Here is a 19,492-nt window from a genome sequence, read left to right as displayed (position 1 = left end):
CTAGGGGGGAGAGAATTGTAACGTCCGGGTTTCCAGGCTAAGAATTTTGTCAATGTAATAGTCTAGGTCAACTATTGTAACCCTTTTTGAAGTAATAAAGATGAAATATTTGAGTATTATGTGAATTATGTGTGTTTATGTGTATTATTTAATTATAAATGTATAATTAATAAAGAATAAAAATGAGCGTCAAAATTAAAGTGTGAGATAATCCCGATATCTCTACATAAAGTTGTAGAATATGTCTCAAGGTTTCCGTACATATAAAGAATGCCGAAATCCGAGTTATAACGAAGAAGTTATGGCCCGCCGAAGTTTTACGGCAAAACCGGCACGGCACCGGAAGACGTAAATAGTGAATTTATGATAGAAGACTTTTTAGCCTTATCAATCTAAACAAAATTCTTAGAATATGTTAAACTAAGAACATCGATAAAAAGAACGCCCAAATCTGACTTCGTATGAAGAAGTTATGATTTTTCTAAGTTTCGGACTAGCAATGTACATCCCGAAATTCGAATATTAGATCGAGTGATTTTTAGCCGACACGACCTAAACAAGAATCGAAGATCTCATTAAGAGTAGCGTAACGAGAAAAAGATGGGCGAAAACGGATGTCGGATGAAAAAGTTATGAGGATTTAACGGACCAATCCTTTCCCGGCCCGTTGATAATATAAAATTTAAAATCGAGCCAAAATTAGCCGACGAACTATAAACGAAAGTTGTAGAGTAGGTTCCCACCTTCGCGTGGATATAAAGAACGTCGAAAACGGAGCTCGTATGCGAAAGTTACGAATTTTTAAAGTTGAAGCATGAAAATTCGAAACCTGTTGCGAAGTTGATGACGTGGCACAATCCCAGCCGTCGCTTGCGGCCCACGGTCTCGCTTCGGATGAGTGACACGCCCCCTTCGTATTACGCCCCGCGTACCTTCGCTTCCCATCGACCGGTGTGCGAAACAGCTGGCTGCGAGCTGGCATCCATATCCGAGACTACGCCCAACGTAGCCTCGGTACGCCCCGCGTAAATGCGAGCTTCGGCCCCTATAAATACCATGCGAATTCTTCTGGATTTTTCACACCTTTCCACCTTCTTTCTCTCACTACTTTCTCTCTCTAAGTGCTATAAACCCCCCTAAGCCCTAGTTAAACCCCTAGCACCCTAGGGAAGCCCCGAGGTTCCCGGAGTCTCGAGAAAAAGGAGTTTTCAAATAATTATAGGAATGTTATTAGGTCCTTAAAATAATTATTTGGGCTATTATTATGAGATATATCGAGTATTATTAATGCTTAATAATACTCAGACTAATTAATTTGTCGCGGTTATCATTAAACTAAACCCTAGTGGTATCGATACTAGGTTTTATCGAAGGAATATCGTTTTGAGAGTATCGAAGCGCTGTCCGAGTGCTGAGTCACCACCTACTCAGGTGAGTGCATAGTTACTTTCAACTTACACATAGATATGAAGTATTTTATATAAATTACGTGCTATGTGTGCATATTATCTGAATACTTGTTATCTATGCTAGATGAACGTTGTTATACATGTTTTCAATGATTTAAACTGTATATGTATTTTATATCTACGAAAATGTTGGGGTAAAACATGAGTAGATGTAATAGGTGATGTGTGATAAAATGATGAGAGGCCTCAATGTTGTTGTTGTTGATCCAGTCATCTAGCGGAGTATAGATGACGACCACGGACTCTTCTAGACAGTCCAGTGGAACACTAGCAAGCTCGCAACCTGTAGGTGTTGTGAACGATGTGTTCACTGGTGTACGCCATCCCCCACATGGTTGCCTATTAGGACATTTATTGCTGAGGAATCCCCTTAGTAGTAGTGTCCGTCCCGATGATGATCCTTAGGCTAGGTCCCTTATGATAGGTGTTTAGGGACGTAAAGTGAGGATAACGGTAACGGGTAATCGGGTTATTGTTGATTGATGAAATTAATAAACTTATTTATTGTGGGTTGAAAACCCTATGTGCTCACCAGGCTCCCAAGCCTGACCCACTCAGTTTTATGTATTACAGGTAGTGACGCATGAGCATAGGTGTGATGTTTTGGACGAGGGATTACGGATATAGGCCTGTAGATATGAAATAATGTAGTAAGGCTTATATTGTACTGTTTATACTTTTGATCTGTACGAACATGTCATCCCGAGTCTTTTAATGAAATACATTTCTATGGAAATGCTTTTGATAAATCTTTATCATATTATTGTTTTAGGACAAATTCCGCAATCCTTTTTTTTAAAAGATAACTCTGATTTTGAAATAAAGTATAAACAAAAACCGGTCTTTTCTGGCCGTGATTTTGGGGATGTCACATGAGCCTTACCCTAAAGCCCAATAATTTTCCTTACTCCAAAAGCTTGATTTCAGATGGCCTCAAAGACCCAAAGCAACAAGGTCCAAAGAAGTGGCCCAACCGAGGCCCAAAAGATGCGAAGCCCAAACTGATTGAGTACGCGGGGCGTACTCAACTGTACGCTAAGCGTACTCAACTGTACGCTAAGCGTACTCACTGCATGGCTTGTACGCTGCATGTACTGACTTATAAGCCTAACATACTCCTCCATTAAGCCAACTTTTCCATTAATCTCTTAATGCTTAAGCCCACCGGTCCAAAACACAGATCTGAGTCCCAAAGAGTATCTAGAACCATAAAGTCACTGACTTGGTGAGTTTGCATGCACCAAAAGATCCAACTTGGATTTATAACATTCTACTTTCATAAAAATTGATATAACTCATGCATGGATGGATCTAAGCTTCAAATATGACATCTTTATGCCTCTAGGACCAAAAGAACACCAAGAGTGGTGACTCTAAGCTTCAGAAATGATATTAAACCATAAGATCTCATCTATGGAACCAATGTAACATCCCCATTTTCACGACCAGAAAAGACCGATTTTGTTTATGCTTTATAAAAATCAGAGTACCTCTTTTAATAAAAATGTTGCGGAATTTGTTCCCAGTAATACATGATAAATACGCTATCAAATCATTTCCGAAGAAAAGTATTTTTATTCATTTTAAAACATTTGGGATGTCATCGTCAATACAGAAACATAAGCATAAATAGAACTTACATTCATTATCACTAGTGATCTACATCTCTTTTAAATCTCTCAGTGTAATGTAACTTCATATCGACACCTGTGATACAAATAAACTGAGTGGGTCAGGTTGGGAAACCTGGTGAGTACATAGGGTTTTCAACCTACAATAATATAATTATTATGTTTAAATAATCAAGCAATCAACCCAATTACCCAACCCCATTATCTTCTTTATTCTTAAGGATCTACCCTAAGAATAAACTATTTCTCGTTCACTCATTCCTAAGGATCGTCCTAAGGAATTGGCACGAAGTCCATCGTTGCCACGGTTTACACAACGGTCACTAAGTCTACATAGTCGCCATGGTTTAGGCATCAAGTCTGCATGATCACCAAGGTTTAGGTATCAAGTCTGCATGATCACCAGGGTTTAGGCATCAAGTCTGCATGATCACTAGGGTTTAGGCATCAAGTCTGCATGATCACCTAGGTTTGGAGTACACCGGGTGAACACATCGTTCGCAACACCTACAGGTTGCGAGCCTGTTAGTGTTCCACTGGACTGTCTACAATAGTCTGTGGTTGTTATCCATACTCTGCTGAATGACGGGGCCATCATTTGGGAAAAAGGCTTCTCACATCGTCCACCTCTCACCCTCACCTCACGGTCTATAACACCTTTCAACTCATCGTCCAACTCATATTCCATCTATTACATCTACCCATGTTTTACCATAACATTTTCGTAGATATAAAATACATATACAGTTTAAATCATTGAAAACGTGTATAAAATCGTTCATTTAGATAATATGCACACATAGCACGTAATTTATATAAAATACTTCATATCTATGTGTAAGATGAAAGTAACTATGCACTCACAACACGTAATATATATTAAATACTTCATATCTATGTGTAAGATGAAAGGGACCATGCACTCACCTAAGAAGGTGGTGACTCGGCACTCGGACAACACTTCGTTATCTCAAAACAATTTCCATCGGACAAAACCTTGTATCATTACCACTAGAGTTTAGTCTAATATTCACTGAGACTAATTAATAATCTAGCTATTATTACTATTATATAAGTGTTAAACAACACTCTTATATAACTCATAATAATATCCAAAATAATTATTTTAAGGTCCTACTAATGTTACTATATCAAAACATAAGGTATACTAAGGATAGGATAGGCACAACTCACTTATAAAGGGTTTTATTGAAAATAGGGATTCACTAGAGCAGTGTTTCCGAGCTGAAAGCTCTTCTTTTCAGAGCCGTCTGGCGCTCCGGGGCTTCCGCCTCGTGCTAGGGGGTTCCCTAGGCTTTTTGGGGGGTTTTAGGGCTTAGAGAGAGAGAGAGAGAGAGAGAGAGAGAGAGAGAGAGAGAGAGTATAGAGAGAGAAAGAAGTGGGGAAAGGTGTGAGAAAAAGAGGTAGCCTCGAGCCTCTATTTATAGGCCTCCAGGGGCGTCACCACGTTGTGGTGCCTCTCACCATGTCGTGGTGTTGCGTAGGCTCCAAGTTTTCACTTGGTGCTGACACGTGGCATCGCACACAGGGTGGAAATCAACCGATTTTCAAAAATTCATAACTTTCGCATACGAACTCCGTTTCCAATGTTCTTTATATCCATACGTAGGTAAAAATAAGATCTACAACTCTCATTTAGACTCCGTTATCTAATTCTCGATCGATCTTAAATTTAATAGTATGAGGAGATTATACTGTTAAATGTCCGCGTAAAATTCATAACTTCTACATACGAACTCCGTTTTCGTCTATGTTTTTACCGTTGAGTTCCTATTAATGATATATTCAACTCTCATTAAGTTTGCATAAGCCAAAAACCGCTCGAACTTAAATCCGAGTTTCGGGCTGTACACTGGTAAGCCGAATCTTAGAAAAATCATAACTTTTTCATACGAAGTCAGATTTGGGCGTTCTTTTTATGGATGTTCTCGGTTTAATGTATACTAAAACTTTGGTTTAGATCACTAAGTTTAAAAAATCCTCCATCATAAATTCACTATTTACGTCTCTCGGTACTGTGTCGGTTTTGCCGTAAAACTTCGACGGGCCATAACTTCTTTGTTATATCTCGGATTTCGGCGTTCTTTATATGTATGGAACCCTTGAGAAATATTATACAAATTAGTTAAGATTATTTAGACCCCTATTATCTTTAAATTGACTAACTCGGATCTACGGACGTTACAACAACAAGGGTTCAAAACTCAAACAAAGGAGATCTAAGCTTCTAAAGAGCAAGATTAAGACTTTATACCTCAAACAAGTTTGAAATAGAGCAGATAATCTGGATCTACAAGCTGCTCCTTGAATCAACACCTTTCTCCAACCTTCTCTTTCCTTCAAAGCATCAAAGTACACTTAAAAAGAGCTTCCAAGATCAAGAACACTCAACAATGGAGTTAGGATTTTGTTGAGGCTGATTAGGGACAAGAGGGAGGCTGATAGAAAAGATCATTGGGATATAATGTTCTTTAAATAGTGCTCAAACCCTAAATATTAGGGTTTTAGGGTCTGAACACATACGTCGGGCGTACCCACTCGTATGCTGCGTGTACGTGCATGGCATCTGATTTCCTTTTACTCTAGTATGCCCTACATACATGGGTGTTGGATTAGGTGTCTAAACCCATAACTATTTTGGTATGTACTTGACCCGATTGTGAGCATGGTCCGTTTGGGTTGCCTTCACCATAGCAACTGATAGGATGAACTAAGGAGAAAGAGGATTAATTATGATTTATTAACATATTATATGAATAATGTATTAAAAGAGAAATCATATTTTTTAATTAATATGAATAATGGACTCCACAGAAGTCAAAGTGGACGAAATCTATGGGGAAACCCATTAGAATTCGTCCAAAGCTTCTAAGGAGGGAGTCCATGGGCTGCTTAGAGCCTAAGCAGTAAAATTAAGGTTCCTAGTTGAACAACCTAATAGCATACCTATATAAGGAACCTCCAAGGCCCCAAAAACATGGTGAAGTAATCCCTAAGGGTTCTTGGACGTTTTTGGTGCTCCTCCTCATCTTGTTGCTCATGGTGTTTGTGACTCCATTAGAGGTGCAACATTTGAGGCACTAAGCTTTCAAGGGTCAAGGTCAAAAGGAATTGAGATTGTTATTGCTACATAACAATCAAGGTAAGATCTAAACCCTAATTCATATGTTAATTCGATTATTGTATGCTAGATCAAGGGTTTATGAGCTTTGGATGATTATTGCTTGTTTATTAGACAAACTAGATTCAAAGCTTTAGGGTTTGCATGTATACCTTAGGATTGATGTAGCGATCAAAACCCATCAAGGGGGTGGTATGCCCCTCGTACGGCACTCCCCAAGCCCAAAATGAAAAGTTCAATGACTTCAAGGCCCAAAATCAAAATAATTAAAATAACCAAATTTAAATAAATACCTTAGAATTATCGAACGTCACATGAACGGTTCAAAAATTAAGATTTTTTCGTGTTTTTAGTCCTAAAAATTAAAACGTTGTTGTGGTTTTTGTCCCTCGAAAACCTAAAAGGACAATTTTCCCTTTTAATTTATTTTTTGTATTTTATATATTTATTTTAATCTTTTATTAATTAAAAATAAAAAGAAAAGAATGGACCTCTCTCTCTTTCTCTCCACACACTGGTCGTTGACATAACCACATACATACACAATTCTTTCAAGATATAAACTTTCTAAGAGCAACTCCATCAAAACCATTTAATCCCTTCAAATCGAAACCAATATCATTCCATCAAAATCAACGTCTTGGAGAAGTTCTAGTTTCGATTGAAATCAAGGGGGTTCGATTTCAGGGGTTTTGAGGTTCGATCTCATGGGTTTCACCCAAATGAACATATAGAAGCCGAAGATAGAAAAACTTTGAGAAATTACTTTTAGATGAAAACTTTGAAGCAAATCAAGGAAGGGTTAGTAGGAGATGGATCTAAAAGCAGGTCAATGAAAGTGACAACGTTGAAGGTGTCTCCAAAGAACTCACTGTCGTTGGCACCCCCACCTATTCCCTCTGATGAACACGAAGCAAAAGGACTATAACAATGTAGGAGTTAACATAAGAAGCACTTATAAAGGTATGGTTGAAACTGGTGATCTGTAGTTCAACTGGGTTTAAAAAGAAAATGTGTATAGGGTGGGGGAGGTATATGTTGGAGATGAGAGAACCGATAACGGTTTATTTCCTAATCGAGCTCTTTTTAGTGTGATGTTTTTTCAAGTGATCAAGTTTGATTTTTTTTAGCATTTGGTTTTTATTTACCGAATCATGATGTTTTTTCATTACCATCATCCTACTCGGTTGTGATTTCAAGTATCGATTATGGCTTTCATTTCAGGTGGAGGATGCCAACGATAGTCTTTTCAAGTAATTTAGGACCAAAACCACGGGAATTTTCAAATTTTGGATATTTCATGCAAGTTAAAAACTTTTTGTACCATATTCATAGTTTTATCAAACCACAACGACCAATTTTGCAATCTTGTCTTTTTTATTAGACAATACCCGAACTATCTGACCCGAACTACTTGAAACCCACAAAGTATACACGATTAACACCCTTACGTGGACATTTTTTGCATCATACTTTTAGGGGTTTAAGAGTTAAGAAAAAGGGATTGAAATGTAAGCAATAACACTAAAAAAAATTTAATGTCAAGTGGTCATTATGTCATTTGACCAAAGTTTGATGACAAAATTATGACAAAGGACAAAGTATAAATAGGTTGTGAGTGAACGATAAAAATCACATTTTCCCTCTCAAAATTGTAAACTTGAGATTTAAATTATGTATTATATCCTAGCCAAAGTGCGGTTTTCGGAAGTGAAGCCTCTGTGAACAAAGTAATGATCTTTGGTATACAAACCTTTAATAGAGGTACATATAAGTCTTGTAAAGTGGATTAATGAATAAAATGAGCTTTTCTTTTATAACAATAACATTTGCATTTAAGTTGGGAAAATATAACAAATATTATATTTAATTTTAACAGTGATTAATTACTAGGTGGGATTATCTAACGAAAATGTCCAAACATATGAAGGTGGAGGCATATCCGCCATCCGGCATCAAATGCATTTGCTTTTCACAAACTCTAAATAAAGCTTAAAGAGAATTTGGTTCAAAGTGACCAAGAAAAAAAAAAAGATTTTCAGTGTTACCAAAAAGCAAAAGCAAAAGTGCAGATAAGATTTAAATTGTGTACCTTTTGTTTCTGCTTTTTCTTGCTTTAATATGCTTTTTTTACCTGTCTAGGATAGTAAGATGTCACTACTACACCTTATTATTACATATTGGTACACTAATTACTAATCTATAATAGTGTACATTTAAATTACTCCCTAAGCATGTCACAAAAGATTTCTTTTTAATGAAAGATAAACGTGACCCATTCACAAGAATACTCTAGATTGTGACTGAACTCGAATCACTCATAAATAAGTATATATGTTAGATTCACAATACTAAAGTTAGACTTTTTCTATGAAGTGTGGAAATAAGAAAACTATTAAAGTAATGCTCAAATTACAAGCATTATACACAAGTCTTTATGTACATGTTTCGATAAATCCCAAATCATACAAAATAGTAACATTGTGATACGTTTTAGGGAAAATGACTTAAAAATCCAATGAAATTTCTAAACCATTCAAAAAACTATAATCATGTTTTGTGTGTTCAAAAAAACTCAACGAACTTAATATTTTGTCTAAAAAATCCAACAAAGTTCCAAACCATTCAAAAAAATCTCAATTTTGTTTTGTTTAAGTTCGTTGGGGTTTTTTTGAACAGTCAAAACATGATTGGAGTTTTTTAAACGTTTTGGAAACTTCGTTGGTCTAACAAGTCATTTTTCCGATACAGTAATAAGCCACGTCATCTGTTTCTCTTATTTGACTTTCAGGAAAGTGTAACTTAGTTTGACTTTTTAGACAAAATATTAAGTTTGTTGGGTTTTTTTGAACATACAAAACATGATTAGGGTTTTTTGAACGGTTTGAAAACTTTGTTGGGCTTGTAATTCATTTTCCCTACGTTTTATTGTATATATCAGGTGATCAAACTATCTGTGAAACTATAAGATTATATATATATATATATATATATATATATATATATATATATATATATATATATATATATATATATATATATATATATATATATATATTATTGGTAAAAGTTGCACATGATTTATTTAAAAAATTAGTACCAAACAAAACTAAACATCTTTTGTTCCAATCCTTTCCATACGATCGTTTAAAATTTACCTTTTCATCGACCCCAAACGTATCTTTGCATACTCCTAGAATTATATGTGATAGTAATATTTGAATGGAACAAATAAGCTAAAAAATATATGCACAATTCAATCAAAGGCAATAGTGTTTTACATAGTCAATAAGGTTTGGTTGGAAAGGTATGATCAAAAGCAAAAGTAGAAAGTTCACAATTTAATATAATTATATAAAAAATTAAGGATACTATCAAATAAAATATAACTAAATTAATGAGTCAGTTACTTTAATTATATTTTATATTAAAAACAACTATATTTTGTTTTTTTAACACATTTTAACCAATGTAAATAAAAGTATTTAACTAAAATACTCAATTTTAATAATTATTTCTGGTACGAGCAGTTTAACATGTTATAGGCAACAAAAATGGTCTATATAGAAAAAAATTGTTTTAATGAAATATTTCAATACATAGTGGATAAAGTACAAAATAACCAAAATCAAATGAGTTTCCTTAAAAGTAATAAATTAAAAGTGAATCAAATTGGTTGTATTTTTCTTGTAAATGTATTATCAGACATATTTTCTCAAATTAACCAGCGAGATAATTAACATAATTTTGTGTTACATTATGTCCAAAGCAGATGTTTTTCACCTTTATTTGAATGAGCTGGTGTCGTATCCTGCTTATATTCTTCACCAAAGCACTAAAAGGAGAACACCAAAAAAAGAACATGAGATTCTGTCCATAAAGAAAAGCAAGATTTGAAAAATCAGGAAAAACAGACAGAGAATGTGAATCAACGCTGCACACAAACTCATCAATCAAAAAAAGCTGAATTCAAGTGGAGTCCAGACTTCGAGATTTGTCAATGTCGATCCAAGACCTAATAATTCACTGAAATGCTGCAATTTCCTCATAATTTTCAACCTTTTTCTACTTCCCGACCTTCATGGGTTTAATTCTTCAATTTGTTTTACTATTTCTCACCTGTTCAATCCCTTCTCTTCTCTGTCAAGTTACAGGTATGCCGTCATCTTCATCTTTTACACTGAATTGGAAGATTCTCGTGTTTAATTAATTAGCATATATATATAATCATTGCAGAATTTGTAAGTATCGACTGTGGAGGAACAAGCAATCACACCGACCCTAAAACAGGTCTAGCATGGGTTTCGGATTCTGGAATCGTTCACCATGGAACATCAGTCGAGATCGAAAACCCAAACGACAACGCAATTCAGTATCAAAGGCGCAGGGATTTCCCCATAGACAACAAGAAGTATTGCTATACTCTAAATACCACAGAAAGAAGACGATACGTAGTTCGTACCACCTTTTTGTACGGCAGTTCAGAGAGCGAAAACACATACCCTAAATTTCAGCTCTATCTCGATGCAACCAGATGGGCAACTGTTAGCGTATTGGATGCATCGACTGTTTACGTCAAAGAGATGATCATCAGAGCACCTTCGAGTTCAATCGACGTATGTTTATGCTGTGCGACGACGGGTGCTCCTTTTCTATCCACACTCGAGCTCCGGCCGTTGAATCTCTCGATGTACGCTACTGATTATGAAGATAATTTCTTCTTAAAAGTCGCAGCTAGGGTTAACTTCGGTGCTTCAAGCACGGAAGCCGTAAGGTATGTTCTTACGATCTTCATATCTGACAAATTGAACGATTTTGATACAAAATTTTCGATATTTTAGGTATCCAGATGATCCGTATGATCGAATATGGGATTCGGATCTTGCAAAACGGCAGAATTTTCTGGTGGGGGTGGCGCCTGGAACTGTGAGGATTAACACAACGAAGGAGATAAACACAAACACGAGAGAATATCCACCGGTGAAAGTGATGCAAACAGCGGTTGTGGGGACTCAAGGGACTCTTAGTTACAGATTGAACTTGGAAGATTTCCCTGCAAATGCTCGAGCTTATGCTTATTTTGCAGAAATTGAAGACTTGCCGGAAAATGAAACTAGAAAGTTCACAATGAAGGAGCCTTATGTTCCTGATTACAGTAATGCGGTGGTGAATATTGAAGAAAATGCTAATGGAAGCTACACGTTATATGAACCTAGTTATATGAACGTTTCATTGTCTTTTGTGTTTTCGTTTTCTTTTAAGAAAACACTAGATTCTTCTCAAGGACCACTCTTGAATGCTGTTGAAATCAGTAAATATGTACCCATTGCATCAAAAACCGATAGAAAAGATTGTAAGAACAAACTAACTATCTCTCAGTTATATGAAACTAATCACAAATTAAGTTGACTGATCAGTTTTTTGTCTTCTTCATGGAAGTGAATGTTCTTGGTGCGTTTAGTTCGATGCTTGAAACTGGAGATATGATTGAAGAAGGTGATCCATGTGTCCCTGTTCAGTGGGCATGGGTGAGTTGCAGCTCGAATGTTCCTCCCCGAATCACCAAAATGTAAGTTGAGATATTATAAATTTAAACTTAGTTAAAAAAAATTATATGATTTATATTGATATGTTTGAACAGCGTTTTGCCAGGTTCGAATCTGGAAGGTGAAATTCCGGGTGGGATTAAAGACTTACAAGAGTTGACAGAGTTGTAAGTATTGTACTACAATAAAAATCTTTAAGTCAATTCAACATTTTAACAATTAACATTTAACATTTAACATTTAACACCCGCTATTGGTTTATTTTTAGGTGGTTAAATGGGAATTCACTCAATGGGACAATCCCGGATATGAGTAACCTTGAGCAATTGAAAATTATGTAAGTTTTTGGTTTATTACTCTTAAATATTCTAAAGAAGAGTAGTCTTGTTAAGTGTTTGCTGACTAAATGTGTTCTTGCCTCTTGGATAAATTAGACATTTAGAGAACAACAGGCTGAGCGGTTTGTTACCATCTTATTTTGGTAGTTTGCCAAACCTACAAGAATTGTAAGTGGTGATTTTTTTTTAATTTTTTTGCACATCAATGGGTTTTTCATGGGGTTATTAACCGTTAGGTAACTTTGATTGGTCCTTATGCAGGTATATTCAGAACAACTCTTTGACAGGGGACATCCCTCCGGCATTATTAACAGGAAAAATAATCTTTGTGTAAGCAATTTTTCCTTTTCATGTTTTAGAGAGAAAAAAAAAACGACATTAGAAACAGGTTGTAATGACATTGATGTAGTAAAAAAAAAAAAGTTAAAAATTGTAATGTCCTATGCTGTCTGGTGTTTTGATTTGACAACACATTTTCTGAAGTTGTACAAGATTTACTACTGCAGCTATGAAGGTAATCATGGCCTCCACAGAAATACGAAGCACAAATCTCATTACAAATTGATATTAGGAATTTCGGTCGGAATTCTTGCGGTTCTATTTATTCTGTTTCTAGGAAGCTTATTACTACTGCGACATTTTCGGACAAAAACACCGAGTCAAAGAAGTGACGATAAAGGTACCTAATCTTACATCCTTTTACGAATTAGTTCCCATTCCCATTATGACGTTTTTATCTGATTGGTAATTGTGAAACTAGCCACTACTCCAGGGGCATTTTCGTCACGCAAGAGCACCATAGGATTAATGGCCTACTCGACTCGAGCTGGAAGTTTAATGGATGAAGGAGTATCGTATTATTTTTCACTTGCTGAAATAGAAGCAGCTACAAATGGATTCTCGAAGAAGATTGGTAAAGGAAGTTTCGGGCCTGTATATTATGGAAAAATGAAAGACGGAAAGGAGGTGGCTGTTAAAATGATGGCGGATTCATCTAGCCATGGAACCCAACAGTTCGTTACAGAGGTAGTAATCGCAAATCACAAACAACAGTTTTCAGTAATTCATATATTACATTTGAAACGATAAGTAAATTGAAATGCGTACTATACTTACAGGTTGCTCTTTTGTCAAGAATTCATCATAGAAATCTCGTACCATTAATAGGATACTGTGAAGAAGAACACCATCGCATGCTTGTTTATGAGTACATGCACAACGGAACTTTGCGAGATCACATACACGGTACGTTAATTGTTAACCAAATCACGATCTACACTCTTCGTATTCAATCTGATAATCTTACGAGACAAAAATCCAAACAGATCGAGTCAACAAGAAGCATTTGGACTGGCGAGCTCGTCTCCGGATTGCAGAAGATTCCGCTAAAGGTTAAATAAAACTTCTTGTGGATTTTTCAAATGAAAGCGAACAATGACCGGAAAAGTTTGATTAATTTCAGGTCTTGAGTATTTGCACACCGGATGCAACCCTAGCATCATTCACAGGGACATAAAAACCAGCAATATTCTTCTGGATATCAATATGAGGGCTAAAGTATCGGATTTTGGACTTTCAAGACAAACCGAAGAAGATTTGACACACGTATCGAGCGTAGCAAGAGGAACAGTCGGCTACCTTGACCCCGAGTACTACGCTAACCAACAGTTAACAGAGAAAAGCGACGTCTACAGTTTCGGAGTCGTTCTGTTAGAACTTATCTCCGGGCGGAAGCCTGTGTCGCCGGAAGAGTACGGGGCCGATTGGAGCATTGTTCACTGGGTAATTTAAGTTTATGGGTTTATTTAGGGTTTAGATTCTCGTGGAGCAGAGTATTGATTTTTGTTTTTGCAGGCGAGGTCGTTGATTCGAAAAGGAGATGTGGCGAGTATAATCGATCCTACGATAACACGGGATGTGAAGATTGAATCGATATGGCGAATTGCAGAAGTTGCGATTCAGTGTGTGGATCAACACGGATCTAATAGACCTCGGATGCAAGAAATCATCTTGGCGATACAAGATGCAATCACGATTGAAAAGGGGAACGACGGGAAGATAATAACGTCGGGAAGTTCGCGAGCACAATCTTCACGGAAAACTTTATTAACGACTTTCCTTGATATCGAGAGCCCAGATCTTTCCAACGACTGCCTGGTTCCTTCTGCTAGATAATGTGTATACTAATCTAATAACTATGAAGAAACTGATACATAAGTTAAGTCGTACATGTTTTCTTCTTTTTGTTTGCAATCAAAATCAAGGAGTAGTCGTTGCCTAACTTGTAAGATCTTTTTATAAGCCTCATCTCGAGAGAACATGCAAGTGTGGGGCTTCAAACGGAAGATTGATGTAGAAATTTGACGAACGGAATTTTGTTGGTATCAAATATTATTAGGTTGAGTAATAAGTCTTCCTTTTTTCAATGCTAACTTAAAAGGGAATTGATTTTTCCACTTAACTTTTTGGTTCTTCCACTAAAAAAAATTACATATGGACTATTATAGCCCCATTTGAATTTGTAAATACTTAAAAATAAAGAAATGCAGTTTTTGTTTACATGACCAAGTCTTGGAAACTCCAAACGGCGGACGAAACACTTAACACTTCTTCCCCTTAGAGGTTGCATCTTCAGCTGATGCTTCTTCAGCCCACAAAACAAGATTTTCTCATTTCTTCTCGATCACCCATATATCAAACATGATCTTAAAGATGCGGTCATTATGTTATTAATATATCAGTCTTGCTAAACAAAAAGACCTAAATTATTGACACACACACAACAACCACACCCAACCAGACTAAACAATATACACCTTTAATCATGTACAACTTTATAGACCGGTGGATTTTTTAAACAAAGATTTTAATGGACTTGACATATGACTTCTTCACTTTTTCCCCAGGTATAGTAACCGTGACTCGTTAGCACTCTGTTTTCCATGGCTGCTTTCACATGATCCATATTAGCATTCTCTAGCGACATGAACTTTCCGGTGAACTTGTCACTGCTTCGTTCGACAAGATGCCATGTATGTTTTTATCTTCTTTGTCAACATTTTTCTTACCTCTAATTTGTATAATCATGTTGCTTTCTACCTCCGCCTTGACTTCTTCTTTCTTGATCCTAGGAAGATCGGCTTTGGACAGATCGACTTATAGGGTTTCCTTCCAATCTACACGTGTATTTACATAACCGTTGGTTTCTCTTGAGATATCAAACGCATATCAAATTAGGAAATCTATGAAAGGGTCCCATATTTCGAGTGAAAAAGGATCGAAGATGTGCTTCGTCTTCCATGGAAGAAACTTGGAATAATCGACATCGTCTACTGTCCTATAGACTTATCTTATAAACTGTTGCAAGAAGAATTCGCTTAGCTTGATCTGGTTTCAACTTCCGATGGCACTTGTGAATGGGTTGGGATTTAATATAGGTTCGAAAGGAAAACACGGATTTCTCTCTATTTACGAATGGAAAATTGGAAATAAGGGTATAATGGTCAATATGCTATATTTTTCAGTGGAAAAATAAAAAAGCTCCATGAAAATATCAGCTCCCAACTTAAAAAGGATTACTTTTGATTGATGTAGAAATTTGACGAATGAAATTTTGTTTGGTATCAAATATTATTAGGTTGAGTAAATCCCATGTTATGTCTTCCGTTTTTCAATGGTAACTTAAACATGATTGCTTTTTATAAAAAAAAAAAGGTCCATGACTTGTAAAGGGACTTTTTGTAAAATGATTTTTTTTAAAGCGCGTTTTGATTAGTTTATAAGGAACAAAAGTCAAAAGTTGTTTTTAAAAAATGTTTGCTAAACTTTTACCTCTAAAATGACTAAAAAGACATGCTTACATATTTACAATGGTTTACTCTTTTACATATGTTATTTTATACTTAACAATTTTTTTACACACATATTATAATTTTGTAAAATTTTTATTAGAAAATATAAAATATAAAATTCTTTTAAAATATTGCTAATTTTTTTTATTAGACAATGATAATATTAAAATTACGTTCTTATAAATTATAAATTATTCATAAAAAATATCATAGATAACGTCATATTACATTCATCCCTGCAATGTGATTTATCTTATGCAGTAATATTTCGTATCGCTGCCATATACGAATTATCATCACCTGTGCGATGTGTACATGGACCTTCTCCGTAGATGTGTACCTGGACCTTCTTCGTAAACTTCACTACTAGTACCACCTCGTATGAGATTGTATGATTCTTGTTGTGTTCTATTAAATGTTTCATCATACCTACCAACATTTCTAATATAATTATGGATCGTCATCGATGCTATCACAATTCTCACTTGATTCTTGTACTTGTAATTAACATGCATGTCTCTTAATAACGTTCACCCAAGTTTTTTATAGGTTTTATACAAACAATCATATGTGTGCATGCAACCCTATAGTTGGATCTATGTTTTCACTATTAGTTATACAACTTTATGAACACAAAAAGAGACCTGGCATGCTACTACTATTTTCCAAATCCACATAGAAGAATAGAATACATACCTTTTGTTGTTATGTAGTAATAACAACTAGTTCCTTGAATCTCCTTAGCTTTGAAAGCAAGTACCATAAGTGTAGTACCTCTAATGGCTCACAAACACCAAGAGCAAGAGGATGACTTAGGAGAAAAGGAGAGGCGTCCAAAAACGTTTAGAAACCCTAAGGAAACTCTTGGCCACGTTTTTGGTGCTCTAGGGGTCCTTAAATAGTGAGGCTATTAGGGTTATCAAACAAGGAAAACCTAATTTGACTACTCAGGCCCTAAGCAGCCCATGGACTCCCTCCTTAGAGGCCTTGGATGATTTCTAATGGGTTTCCCCATAAAATTCGTCCACCCCTGTAATATGGAGTCCATTAGCCCAATATTCAACTATCACACAATTGACAATTCTAGTCCCCTTTATTTAATTAATGTCTTTTAGCCACAAAACTAATTCTTATTAATTCTTGACTATTATTAATTAAACAATATGATTTCTCTTTTAATATATTATTCATATAATGTATTAATAAATCATAATTAATCCTCTTTCTCCATAAATCATCTTATCAAATTGCTTTGGTGAATATAACCCAAAAGGACCATGTACAATCGGGTCAAGTACATACCAAAATAGTTATGGACTTAGACATTAATCCAACCGTTTTCACACTCCAAAAGTTCGTTCAATGATATTTCTCAATGATGAGTGGAGATAGTTAAATTTCTCTTTCGGTCCACGAGGTTCACGAATAGCAGCCATGTGTCCACGTTGGAAATCCGGTAAATGATTACGAATATTTGCGCCTTTGTGTGGAGCAAGATACCCTTTGGTATTTGGATATCGGGCATTAACAACGTAATATTTATCTGTAAATAAAACAAAATTTTGTTATTCGTTTCAAAGAAGTAGTAAAAACATAAAACTTGTGTTCCAAAAGAAATTATACTAACCATCCGTTCGATATGGAAAACTAAGATCTGGTCTCTGTAAGGCTTCACTGAAAATCCTTGTGTCGTGTGTTATCCCCTCCCAACCGGCCCATACAAATGTAAACAACATGTTAAAATCACAAATTGGCCATTATATTTTGTGTTGCATATCCCTTTCGACCAATATACTTCGCTTCCTCTTTTTGTGGAACTGATGCCCTAACATGTGTCCCATCTATAGCACCAATGCAATCCTTCAAATACAAAAGATATCATAAATAAGTCATTTGTTAAAATTTGACTACCAAGTAACTGAACACTGGATAATACATTGAACATTGGATGATATCGAGGGTTATTTAATATATATATATATATATATATATATATATATATATATATATATATATATATATATATTCGAGAACATCATTATTATAGTTTGTGTTTGGCTTGATGATGTCGGCACTCAGCTTTAGCACAACTTCCAAAACTGTATGGAGATTCCTATGAATCGGTTCCTCCAAATGATTAAAAAATTCTTGTATAAATATATTGATACACCCATGAGCCAAAGTCATCTAAAATATTCCTACAAACTCCTTAATAGATATATTTTGTGTTTGTTGCAGTCTGTAATTTGTAGCAAGATTTATACATAACTGTCTAAAAACTGGTACGTGCAGTCTAAACATCTCATAACACCGTGTAGGATGGCCATTAGTACTTTATTAATAAATTTGAAGTGTGACATGCCTTGCGTACATTACAAGCTAGTATGTAACACCCCGATTTCCCGAGGATCAATTTATGGATATAAATTCTCATGAGTTTAGGGCTACTCGACGAATTGGTTGCTTGACTCGCCGAGTAGCAGCGGGGTGGTCCACGACTTTAAGTGACCTACTCGCCAAGTCCAAGTAGGGACTCGACGAGTAGGAGCTGGAGGATGAAACCCTAATTGTCGGGGTTTTGTATCCTATTTAAAGGATCATAAGACCTCCTTAGCCTCCCTTCAGTCCCCTTGAGAGCCAGAAAACCCTAGTTTCGTGTGAGGACTCCATTTGAGTGTGTTTGAGATTTGGAAGGTGAAGTTGGTGAAGGAAGCTTGAAGATCAAGAAGCTAGCAGCAAGGAACTCGTGTGGATCTATAAACATGCCTCCTATAGCTTTGTTTTGAGGTATCAATTCGTGATCCTATCTCTATTTTCCTTTTAGGTCTCTCTTGGGTGAAATTAGGGCTTTTTACCTTGTTTTTGGAGCTATTTCTTGGTGAATAAGCTAGATCTGAAGTTGCAACTTCAGATCTGGACCCTTCTTGGGTTATAAGTTCATAAAGTCTGAGCCCTTTCAAAGAATGAACCCTTCTTAAGGAGTTAAACCCCATATCAAGCTTGGATCTGCCAATTAGAGCATCTAGAGCCTTGCATGCATGTAAAGCTTGCAGCTTTACGTGATCAACATGTATTGGGAAGCTGGATCTACAATTTTGGAGCCTTTACATGGCTTAAAAAACCCTTTTATGGATAAAGGACTGAATGAACTCAGTGAGTCGCATGGTCGATTCAGCGAGTCATATGAAGATAAGCATGAACTCGACGAGTTGGATGAACAACTCGACAAGTCCGATAAAGATTGTCGTGAAGCTCGGTGAGTTGAGTGAGTGGCTCGATGAGTCGGCTGGGATTTTCCCAATCTAGTGACACGTATGAGCATGATGAGTTGTAAGGAAAAACTCAGCGAGTTGGCCAAGGAGTGGCAACCACTGACATTAGGAACTCGACGAGTCGTTGAGATATGCAAGAAACTCGGCGAGTAGCTGAGGATACTCGACGAGCTGAGGTCAACATGAACTGTTGACCTTGACCATTGACTGTGACTTTGACCAGGATTGACTGAGTTTGACTTC

At 36.1% G+C, this 19,492-nt stretch overlaps 1 protein-coding gene and 1 pseudogene across 1 annotated transcript; one reads left to right on the top strand and one right to left on the bottom strand.

The window, feature by feature from the left end:
• Positions 1 to 10,077: 10,077 nt before the first annotated feature.
• LOC145034905 (Leucine-rich repeat protein kinase family protein) lies at positions 10,078 to 14,536 on the top strand. The gene is made up of 14 exons (XM_078983466.1): positions 10,078 to 10,396; positions 10,479 to 11,016; positions 11,084 to 11,595; positions 11,682 to 11,811; positions 11,884 to 11,955; positions 12,057 to 12,125; positions 12,223 to 12,294; positions 12,388 to 12,456; positions 12,633 to 12,805; positions 12,887 to 13,152; positions 13,245 to 13,371; positions 13,452 to 13,517; positions 13,589 to 13,908; positions 13,981 to 14,536. Exons 1-14 carry the CDS (start codon positions 10,324 to 10,326, stop codon positions 14,299 to 14,301), a joined length of 2,808 nt encoding a protein of 935 aa, XP_078839592.1. The 5' UTR covers positions 10,078 to 10,323; the 3' UTR covers positions 14,302 to 14,536.
• Positions 14,537 to 14,827: 291 nt separating this feature from the next.
• LOC145034907 (17.5 kDa class I heat shock protein-like) lies at positions 14,828 to 15,613 on the bottom strand (annotated as a pseudogene).
• Positions 15,614 to 19,492: the final 3,879 nt, after the last annotated feature.

Source organism: Lactuca saligna, chromosome 3 (assembly GCF_052625555.1).
Source record: "Lactuca saligna cultivar CGN05327 chromosome 3, ASM5262555v1, whole genome shotgun sequence".
NCBI lineage: Eukaryota > Viridiplantae > Streptophyta > Magnoliopsida > Asterales > Asteraceae > Lactuca > Lactuca saligna.
The sequence above is the reverse complement of the archived record's forward strand: the minus strand, read 5'-3'. Positions and strand labels throughout refer to the sequence as shown.

Bases quoted from the DNA above. Each gene is read 5' to 3' on its own strand.
- LOC145034905 (XM_078983466.1), top strand. From the start codon at position 10,324: ATGGGTTTAATTCTTCAATTTGTTTTACTATTTCTCACCTGTTCAATC. The intron at 10,397-10,478 runs GTATGCCGTCAT...TAATCATTGCAG, and splicing joins TCTTCTCTGTCAAGTTACAG to AATTTGTAAGTATCGACTGT. The intron at 12,295-12,387 runs GTAAGTGGTGAT...GTCCTTATGCAG, and splicing joins TTGCCAAACCTACAAGAATT to GTATATTCAGAACAACTCTT.